Below are 11,501 nucleotides of genomic sequence, written 5' to 3'. Positions count from 1 at the left end.
CAGCCGTTCAAAAAGAACCGGAAAAATTCTCAGACTATACATATATATATATATATATATATATATATATATATATTAAATTGATGGTTGTAAGACGCCAAATGGCTAAATGAGTAGTAGGTCTCAAAATGAACATGGACTAAACGAAGATCATGTTAGTGTTCATGTCACACCTACTCCCGAACAGTTGGAAACTGTACTTTCGAATTCTCAACGACTACATCTTGGACAATCCAGTTGGGCAGGTCCAACTTCGCGAAAGAGGTCACTCGTCGAATCCAACTCGGATGGGCAGCGTTTGGGAATCTGTGTAAAATCTTATCGTCCAAAATACTAGTGTCTAAAGACAGTGAGTGTTGCCAGTGGTAATATACGGAACGCAGACGTGGTCGATAACTATGGGCCTTATGAAGAAGTTCATTTTCGCTCAGAGATCTATGCTCGGAGTTTTAATGTGAGAAATGAGGAGATTCGTAGGAGAACCAAAGTCACCGACATATGGCAGACTATTTCGAAACTAAATTGGCAGTGGGCAGGGCACATAGCTAGACGGACAGATGGCCGTTGGGTAAAGTCCTCGAATGGCGACTACGTACCGGAAGACGTAGTATTGGTAGGCCGCAACAAGACGGACCGATCTTTGGGGTAGGCCTTTGTCCAGCAGTGGACATCTTGCGGCTGAAATGGAATATGCGCGTGAAATGTAAAGTTACTCCAAGTTTAAACTTACTTCTACCTGTCATGTAATTCTGTAATGACAAAGGTAAGATAAAGACGTAGTTTTAAATTTGGAATAACATTAATTCGCGTTTATTAATGACACAGTATAAGTTTATGTTTGTTTCTAGTGTTAACATAATATGGTTAATGGAAAAATTACATTATTTCTGTATCCCAACATTTCATCGTCTTACCAGTACAATGGGTTAATAGCAAAACTCATTTGTAAAAAACCATATCCTATATTATTCCATTGAAGTTATTTTATTATAGCTAGTGACTGTAAACATTTTAACTGTTGGTTAAATATTAATATAGTCTATACGTGAATAATAAACATTTCTCAACAAATAAAAAGCAACATCTGTCATAATAGTTTTATTCGCATATAATAATTGATTATGATACATGGAGCTCACAGCGCGCCGGTGCGATGGCACTGGCCGCTCTGGGTCATTTTTGCTCCCAATAATTATTAGGTAAGCGCCGCATCTGTGGCAAATACACGATCGAAGTTTCAACGATCGGAAAGAACCGTTCGTGTGTCGCGCAGATAGAAGATGAACAATAGATGCGTCACTAAAACAACAATAATGTGAGAGACACAATTACATTGCTATTGAGAGTAATCGAGATACACAACAATATCTGCTATCTTTTTTGCGTATGCAATTTTTTTGTTTGGACCTAGTTCAGCGGCTCTCAACAAACAATTACTGCCGTAGTGCAATACTATTTAATTTAAATTTTTATTTAATAAATTCTGATTTAATTCGTAGTTGAGTGATTTGGTGTGAATTCATTTATTATTTAAATATGAGACGTTGTTGTCTATTACGTTGTACTGTTGTGTACACACGTCAAAGACTATCGCTATCTCATTTACATAAGCTCACAGCGAATCTAGTGTTAATCTTCCATCTACGGTGTGTCGCAGTGTATACAGCCAGTTAAGTAAACGTTTACACTCAACTGAATCTGTGGCGTTACTTTTGTACAGAGACGGATTAAGCACAACTTCGGCAGTGTATTTGCCGCACTTGTGTGCGCACGCCTGCATATTATTTATTATAATTGCATCGTAATTCGTAATGCAAAACCGTGGCTACATATTTACTAGTGAGATGTCCGAGGCAGCGTCGCTAGCGCGCACGCAAAGCTGCCAACCTTTGTGTATTACATATACTTAAATAATAACAGTCAAATAGACACCCGGATGTCCGTCCGATATTTACATACAAACAGTCCGGTCGCGACACCAATTTCGTCCTTAAATAATAATCACTTCATAATTTACGACCTATAATACCGAGAACCGAAATATAGACACGGCGCCGCTTCGAAGCGGTTGCGTGCATGTCAGGATCCGGACGGTCTGCCGCAAGGGACCGATGACGTTTTAGGAATACAATCCATTTCCAATTGCTCACCATTCAACTTTACATTTGCGAAGTCATATTCCACACAAAGTTCAGCTTCTTTAATGCAATTATTTAGTATCCGATTATAGTTGTATGCAGATTAACCGAGCACTTTTGGAAGGTCAATCAGTAAATCATGTCACTTATGCGTGAAGCTCGAGCGTGACATCACTCGGCCTTCACTTCTGCGGGCGCGGACACGTCACTCGCGGGCGCCTCCATCACCTCATCCACGTGTCCGGGCGTCTCGCCTGCGTCGCTCACGCGATCGTTGCCTCCACCGCCATCTATACATCCAAATGTGGTTCTTAGTTCAAACTGCTTATAATTCTCAATACTATTCACTAAAAGCTTACACTGGAATTCATAGTCAATGTGTAGTATATGTTTATATTTAATAGTAATTATATATGATAACTTAACTTATATATGATGTGGTAAGTTATGCGTTATTTTATGGAAGAGAGGACAAACGAGCGGACGGGTCATCTGATGTTAATTAAGTGATCACCGCCGCCCACATTCTCCAGCAATACCAGAGGAATCACAATAGCGTTTCCGGCCCATTAAAAAAGTATGCGCGCTCTTTTTGCAGGTCCATGTTACCCATTTTTGTTTGTTTGGGTCAGCGATGTGGAGTGGTGATGGCTGCTCGTTTTATGTAATTAGCAGTCTTATTTTTCAATAAAAAATAAGGGACGAGACGAGCGGGACGTTCAGCTAATGGTTATTGATACGCCCTACCCATTACAATGCAGTGCCGCTCAGGATTCTTGAAAAACCCAAAAATTCTGAGTGGCACTAAAATTGCGCTCGTCACCTTGAGACAAGATGTCGAGTCTCATTTGCCCAGTCATTTCACTAGCTACGGCGCCCTTCAGACCGAAACACAGTAATGATGTGTAAGCACACATTATTTCATACGTGGGACCCATAGTGTAGGTGTGTGTGTCGTGACTATGAACCCCAGTGCGCGGGCGTACTCACTACGCGGCTGGTGGTAGTAGAGCGCGCGCGCGGGGTGCGCGGGGTGTGCGGGGTGCGCGTGCACGGGCCGGAACAGCAGCGGCGCGGGCGCGTGCGGCCGCTGGATGGGCGCGGGGTACCGCGGCGGACCCAGCCGGCCCGCAGCCCCGCCCGCCCGCGCGCTGGTGCCGCCCACTAGTTGCTTCGCAGCGGGGAATACTGATTATTCATTATGTTGCATTACATTCATCCATTGTAAAATTTACTTCTTATAATAGATATTATAGTAGTTTATGTGACTGTACATAATGAGGGGCACCCGAGTGTGGGTTTATGAAACGAGCACGAGTATTTTGACTTCCTGTTTGCTCACGTTGCCATAAATGCCGACGGCATTAGACCGCCGTGTAGTACGCTGTTATAATGTTAGCACCCGAGACATTAATGCCTAATTATGTACAGTTACATACACTATAGTCGGAAATGTAATTCGAAATCAAAAACGTAAAGAAATGCCAATTCAGAAGTTTTCGACATTTTTCTAGGTAATTATAAACTTATTTTGATTCATAATTCATAAAACATAATTTAAAAAAATCATTGCGTGCGTACAAAGTACACACGTCAGAAGTGAAACCTGCACGATGCGTGAACCTCTAAACTGCAAATTAATTCTTGGTACGTGTTGCTATGATGACACACGATTTCAAACGCTATGAAAGACATTCCTACCACCACTAATATAAATAAAAATATGTTCTCCTGGTGTCTATGTAGTAATACGTCGTCCGCTTGGAGTTAGAATATATTAAGGTATACTCACGCCATACAACAATACATACAAAACATTGTATTATGCTTCCTATCTCATTATCTCCCATGTTAAATATTATGTGACTCCGCTTTTTACTGTCGCTTTTTCGTTTCATCGACTTTCAAATCACAACGATGATAAAGAAGTTTTCACTTCAATAGTATGTCTGTTCAATTTACTTCTCTTCAATATTCTGTCTCACTCTTTGCCAGCTTGATCCTACACATTTTTGTATTTCTGTCTCTTACCTGTCGTTTTTCCGTTGCATCCGGTTTGAAATCACAACGATTCTAAAGAAGTTTCACTTCAAAAAATATTTAAAATTGTAAAAAAATTTTAAATGAGATTTATTTATTTTGAGCTAGAAGACCCTAGGTTCAAATCCCGATAGGTGCAAACATTTTTATTAAAAAAAATAATAATAATATAGCCTTTTATTCAGATCACTTAGTAAAATGAATTTTTAAATGTATGTAAAGAAGTAGCATTAAAATCTTAAACTTAATAGATAAATAAATTTAAACTAATATTTGTTGCTTGGTTATCTTTCCTAGATCTGTTTGCCAGTCTTCAAAGGCCTCCTCCAACCACTGTGTTCCATATGACTCCTTCTACTTCTTTTCTGTGATCGGCCTCTTTTCCTTTTCCCTTCCCTTGGGTACCACCATGTCACCCTTTTGCTCCATTTGTCGTGTCCTCTTACCGGGTGACCAGCCCATCGCCATTCCTTTGATTTTGCTTATTACATCGGTAGTTTTTGTTTTGATTCTAATGACGATATTTTTTACACTGTCGGACTTTTTAATGTTTAGTATACTCCTTTCCATTCGCATACTGGCAAATTGCAAGTTTGTTTGAGGTGATGAAACCCTCTGACTGAAACCCGTACGTAAGAACATAAGTATGTTAAAAAATTTGCTTTTTAGGTTTATATGGAGCTCTTTATCTTTCAAAGCCTCTCTTAGACTCCAGTATGTCTTCCAGCCATTTGTAGTTCTTCTGTCCACTTCCTTCTGCATAGGATCTTTTTGAGTAATGAGCTGCCCTAGATATACGTACTCGTCTGTATAGTTGATTTCAGTGTTTCCAAGATCTATAGTATGTTTGTACCCGTTTGTCATCACCCTAGATTTTTCCGGATTCATTGCCAGCCCTACTCGCTCACGTTCTTTCGCAAGTTCTTTTATCATTCTGGTTAAGTCGTCTGCTGTTTTTGCCAATAACACTATGTCATCAGCAAATCTTAAGTGTCATAGCAGTTGACCGTCTATATTAATTCCGAGATGTTCCCAATTGAGTCTTCGGAAGATTGATTCTAATACTGCGGAGAATAATTTCGGAGATAAGACGGTCTCCCTGCCTTTTTTCTACTCTGAAAGGAGTACTTTTCTTTTGTAGTGGGATACTTGCCCTGCTGCAGCTATATGTATTTCTTATTAATCGAATGTACTTGTGCTCAATCCTTGTTCTAGTAACGCCCCCATATTTGTGATAGTGTCATGATGTAGAGAATCGAATGCTTTACTATAATCAATGAATGCGATGTAGTATGTGAGTTGGTAGTCGTATTTCTCCAAAATTTGACGCACTACGTGAATGTGGTCGATCACTGAGTAGTCTTTGTGGGATCCTGCTTGCTCTATAGGTTGGTTTTCGTCTAGGGTTCTTTCGATCCGTTTTAAGATGATCATAGCAAAAATCTTATATACATTGGAAATAAGGCGATAATTTCCTATGTCATATTTATCACCTTTCTTATACAGTAGGATGATGAGAGACTCGGTCCATTGCTGGGTTTGGTTTCAGTATTGGTGATATCATTGAATATATCTGTGAGGACAGGTAGCAGTATCTCTTTGCTATTTCTTAAGATTTCATTGCTTATTCCGTCAGGCCCGGGTGTTTTCTCACTCTTTCGGGTATCGATAGCCTTACTGGAAGCTTGGAGAATACTGGGGATGTTCGAGGTTTTGCACTAGACTGATTTTAGCTTGCGTAGTGTTGTTTCGATCAAGAATTTTTAGTATGACGTAGCTATTTTTACTGTGATAATCGAATTTTCCTCGGTTGTCTTTCATTTATACGACCCAGTTCTTCGTGTCGGTCAATTTTTTGAGTGTTTTTTTAGTCCCACCGGTTTTCCGTATGTAATTTTCGATCGTTCGCATCCTTCGTTGTTTTCTATCCTTTCTGGTACTTTCCTTGATATCTTTGCTTATTTTGACTAATTTCTGTCTTCTGTTTTGAGTACTTCTTTCGTTAGTAAGAAGTTTCTTTCTTCAAGGAGTTTTATAGTGGCTGTTGATAGTTTTTCTTTTGCATCAATTTTTCTATTTGCTATGAGTTTAATTTGGGTTTTGATAATATTCTCTACATTCTTGTATTTATCTTGGGTTTCTACTTTCTAGTTCCTTAGTGTTCTCTTTGAAGTCTCTAAGTTCAGGTCTTAGGGCTGTTGTTATTTGCTCTAATTGCTGTTCGTCGAGTTTTATGTTTCCTGAGTCGTTTCTCGGTCTAGTGTTCTTTGGTTGTTTTATTTTGAGCTCAGTTCTAAGTAGCCTATGGTTGGTGTTGAAGTTAAATCTTTTGATGACAGTAAAGTTTGTGAAGTAGGTGTTTCTGTTGGTCATAATAAAATCAATTTAATTTTTTTTTCCATCCGGCGAGATCCAGGTCCACATGTTCTTTCGGTTCTTCTTGAACATAGTATTTAAGATTGGTAATTTGTTTTCTAGCGCGAAGTTTGTAATTTTTCCCCATTTCTGCTCTGGTCTTGTAACTATATGAAAATTGTCCTAGTATTGCGTTTTCTCCTGGGCGTCTTCCTCCAATTTGGCCATTGAAGTCGCCCATGACTATAAGGTTATTATGGGTATGCTCTTGAATGGCTTCGTTTAAATTATGGTAAAATTTATTTATCGTTTTCAAATTTGATTGCTCTGTAGGTGAATTTGTACAATAGACCATGGTTTTTTATATCCTGGTAGTTTCAAATTCATAATCGCTATGCGTTCTGAGATTCCTATGAATTCTTCCACATATTGTTTTAAATGTTGTTTAATAATAAATCCTACCCCATATTGGCCTTGCGCTTCCCCTATTTTGTATAGTAAATAGTCTGGATGACAAGTAATACTTTCACCCATTCTTCTCACTTCGCTCAAACCAATTATGTCCCATTTGATAGATTTTAACGCATAAGTTCCGTAAGATTTTCTTCTTTTCCCAAGGCGAGTACATTAAGGGATGCTATGTAAACTACTGGTTTTCGGTGATTGTTGTCTTTAGATGTTGGAGGGTTGTGGTCGCTTTCCCCCTCGAGGACCAGTCGGCTTAGGTATATTTGAATTATGAATATTTAATTTTGTTTCCGAGTCATGGATATGTTTATTAGTACTTATGTATGTTTAGGTAAGTATATAGTATTGAATATATTGCTTGCGTTGTTGTCAACATTATAAAACAAAAAATGTAAAATGATAAAGCATTTTGAGCTCCGACATTCATAAGAGTCATTTTAAATCAGATTTGCTGTGGATTTTTTTGCATTCCTTGCCATCTTGTAAATCTAAACCTACACCTGAATAACATTGAATAAAAAGAGAGAATCTATTCAAATTCTATTTAGTTATAAAAAATACTACATCAATCATAATCATAAGTTGGTGATAACAACTTGTACATAATGTTGGCTAACCTGCTGTTGATGCTGATGGTGCTGTTGTTGATGGTGCTGTTGCTGGTGTTGTTGTTGCTGATGGTGCTGTTGCTGGTGTTGTTGTTGTTGTTGCTGGTGTTGTTGTTGCTGGTGTTGTTGTTGCTGGTGTTGTTGTTGTTGCTGGTGATGTTGATGCTGCTGGTGTTGGTGCGGCGTGTGCGCGGGCGGCGGGTGCGGCGGAGGTGCGTGGTACTTATGCTGCGGCGGCGAGTGTGGAGCCTTTGGCTTTCCTGATACAACACAATAAAATTACATATTATTCTTAATCGTAAACCATAAACATCAGTTATATTTTATATGCTTCTGCAAAATCACAACTACATAATATATCACAAATAAATCTTTTTTTTTATTGTTGAAGTGAAAACTTCTTTAGCATCGTTGTGATTTGAAAGTCGATGAAATGAAGAAGCGATAATAAAAAGAGACAGCCACATAAATTTGTAAAATTTAACGTGCGAGAAAATGAGATAGGAAGCATTATACAGTGTTTTGGTACCAGTCGATCATAGTTGAAGAAGAGATTGTCTATGTTTGACGCGAGTATACCTAAATATATTCTGACGTTATGCGCACGACGTATTACTACAAAGACACCAGCAGAACATTAATATGGTAGCGGTGAAAGTAATGTCTTTCATAGCAGTCGAAAAATTGTGTAATCCTAGAACCATGTACCGGGACTTCATATGCAGTTTAGAGGTTCATGCACAATGCAGGTTTCACTTCAGACATGTGTACTTTGTGCGCACGTATTTTTTTTATGCAGTAGGAGGACATGACAGTACGTGTCACCTGATGTTTAATGATCAACGCCGCTAAGATTCTCTTGCAATGCCATTGGAATCACAGGAGTGTTTCCAGCCTTTTTTTTATGGAATAGGAGGACAAACGAGCGTACGGGTCACCTGTTGTTAAGTGATCACCGCCGCCCATACTCTCTTGCAACACCAGAGGAATCACAGGAGCGCTGCCGGCCTTTAAGGAAGGTGTACGCGCTTTTTTTGAAGGTACCCATGTCGTATCGTCCCGGAAACACCGCACAAGGAAGTTCATTCCACAGCTTTGTAGTACGTGGAAGAAAGCTCCTTGTAAACCGCACTGTGGAGGACCGCCACACATCCAGATGGTGAGGATGATATCCTAACTTGTGGCGTGTCACCTTTTAGAAAGGTGTGGACTCTTTTTTTAAAGCCACGTTGTATCGTTCTAGAAACACCTCACAAGGAATCTCATTCCACAGCTTAGTTGTAACCAGAATGAATAATAACCTCCTATCTACCAGCACCTTAGAACAAAGGAGTTGTTATGTGGAGATTCCTGGTTATGTTACCTGCTCCCTTGGGCGTGGGCGAGGCGGAGTCGCAGAGCGGCGCGAACCCGTTAGCGTGCTCGTGAAGCGGCGATTTAAGTTGCTGCTGTGGTGGTGGACGAGGCTGCGGCGCGAACTGTTGCTGCAAGGGTGGCGCACGGTACTGTTGCTGCTAAAAAAATAAATTGATTTTCTCAAACATGCATGGAAATATTATTTTGAAAAAAGAACACGCCAAGTATCGAATTTTCCGACAAACAAAATAAAATCCATTGCAGGAGCGTTTTTTGAATTTAGAACATTACAACGCTCCTGCAATATTTTATGAAACGGCGTGCTGGGGTTATTAAATACGCTTTTATCGGATCTTGTCATTCTTGGCATACCATAGTCACTTTGCTTAGTACAAATTGCGTATACGTGGCTGTATAGCCATAAATGCGTTTGCCTGTCGGCACAGATGACAAAAAAAATTGGCGGCAAAGCTGAAAATTCGTCTTGATTTGTTATTTACATATCTACGTAATAAATATAAATTTAATAATTGTTAAAATGAGTTCCAACGGTGCAGAGAGTGAAATGGAGATCGATTGTACTCCACCAGATTTAAGATCAGAACCCAAATTGGCAATGGAAAACCTGCTTCCAGCGAAGTCAAAGGTAACTTAAATTTAATGTATAATATAAAAAGTGTGTTTTATTTCCTTGCATTCTTTTGAGAAAAGCACTATATATGCCTCGGCGGGAATTGCCAATTGCCTGTCTCGTATTTAGTGAAACTGATACTCGACCTGCAATTGCCTCAAATATCATAAACCGTCCAAAATGCGTTCAAGAACTGCACATTTTAACTACAAATTTCTTTGACAATGCTACAAAAATGACATCGATTCGATATTATAATTATTTAAAATTATTATATCGTGCACGTAAGATAACGAACGATATGATAGTTGAGGCCGACTCTAGTTTGTCTCTGAATTAAAAAAGAACCGCCATTAGCGGTTAAAATTTATGGTGGTCATATATTTAAATACACTGTGCTACAAGAATCAACCATACAAGTAGTCTAAGTGACGCGGGTAATAACCACGGAACCACAAGTGGAAGTTACCTTAAAATACCTTGGTTTACCAGGTTTGTGCATTCTATATATGCCAATAGGCATAGCCTACCTACCATATTTAGATTCTATATAATATAATTACACTAGATTCCAAGTTAATTCAGATAAATTTAGTTCTTTTATTCTATTATCAAACTTCTATTGAACACCCAACCAGTAAGTTTTTCGCTACACGATATACTAAATACGTTCCGATCTATCTTAGGAGGCAGTCCCTATAATGCTTACTCAAGCCTAGTAGAATACGTTCAATTTCTATAACAAAATTTATTTGTCAACGTTATACGACCACAGCAAAAAATATACAATGACTATGTAAGTCGTTCTTAAATATGACCATCGCAATTTGACTTCTTTGGCACTTCTCGGGTAGGCAAGCTTATGACAGTTAGAACTGACTTAGTGTCCGAGTAAACCTTATTGCGCTCCCATAAGAGTATTGACATCGCACATGACGTGATTCATGATTGTGAGATATAAAATATGACATTTCCGGAAATAAAAATATATTGTTTAGTAATCAACAATAACAGCGCCATTTTTTTAGATGTGTTTTTGTGTACTTTATATCAGGGGCGTGAATTATTAAGCTAATTACATAAGTTATTTGTTTTGTGTTGATTTGTTTATTGTTAATTATATTTAGTGTTTGTATTGGGAAAAAAAAGTTGCTGTGTGTTTTATGCTTAAAATTGGTAACAAAAAAGGAATTAAAATATAATGGAGATATTCCAGTGTCGCGATTGTGGCGAAATTACTATTTGTTTACAGAAATTAGGTACCTACGTATCCTTTGCACAATTTTCGTTCGTAGATAAAATAAAAATTGTTTCTCTTAATGGAGGACCAATACCAAATATTAGCTCAACAAAAAGGTAAAACTACGAGATATTTCAATACCAAGTATTACGAAAAATACACTTGGCTAGCTGGATGCCGCCATACCAATTTTTGTTCTACTTGACCTACTGTTTATTTTCTACAACGAAGACTGTGTGGAATGATATTGGTTACGGTGACTTGAATAATTTGACAAATCTTGCTAAAAAATAGGATCAATCTGACAGAACGGCAGAAAAATGTTGATAAGTGAACTTATATTTATCCTTATAACAGGAACTAAATTTTTAAATATTAATCGCAACTACGACTAGTTAGGCTTACAGTGCCTACCGCGCTGGAAAACCAACGCACGCCCCTGATAGAAACCAATGTTGCCAAGATCACATTTATTTTAGAAAGCAAAAATAGCACGATATGTTGTAATATTTTTGCTAAATTATCATACACGTGACATAATAAAAGTTCGTGTCTCGTGCCAGATATTGGCGAGACAACACGTCCTGAGGATGCCTCGTGTAGAGGCGAAACACGTGTCGAATTGTTTTAAAAACAAATATTGGCGGAATTAACACTAAAGAAAA

The 11,501-nt window shown here is 38.5% G+C and overlaps 1 protein-coding gene across 5 annotated transcripts in view; it reads right to left on the bottom strand.

The window, feature by feature from the left end:
• Positions 1 to 1,083: 1,083 nt before the first annotated feature.
• Positions 1,084 to 11,501, bottom strand: part of LOC126965647 (protein split ends-like) — a 30,371-nt gene continuing 19,953 nt past the window's right edge. The window contains exons 12-15 of one of the 5 annotated variants that reach the window (XM_050809323.1): positions 8,973 to 9,123; positions 7,619 to 7,869; positions 3,129 to 3,309; positions 1,084 to 2,459 (exon numbers count right to left, since the gene is read on the bottom strand). In XM_050809323.1, coding sequence (XP_050665280.1) covers positions 2,455 to 2,459; positions 3,129 to 3,309; positions 7,619 to 7,869; positions 8,973 to 9,123 — 588 coding nt within the window. In that variant the 3' untranslated portion in view covers positions 1,084 to 2,454. Of the gene's footprint in view, positions 2,460 to 3,128; positions 3,327 to 7,618; positions 7,870 to 8,972; positions 9,124 to 11,501 lie in introns of those variants that run through there. The other 4 variants (XM_050809322.1, XM_050809320.1, XM_050809321.1 and 1 more) reach the window with 4 other exon arrangements.

The sequence above is a fragment of the Leptidea sinapis genome, chromosome 8 (genome assembly GCF_905404315.1).
Source record: "Leptidea sinapis chromosome 8, ilLepSina1.1, whole genome shotgun sequence".
Lineage (NCBI taxonomy): Eukaryota > Metazoa > Arthropoda > Insecta > Lepidoptera > Pieridae > Leptidea > Leptidea sinapis.
The sequence above is the reverse complement of the archived record's forward strand: the minus strand, read 5'-3'. Positions and strand labels throughout refer to the sequence as shown.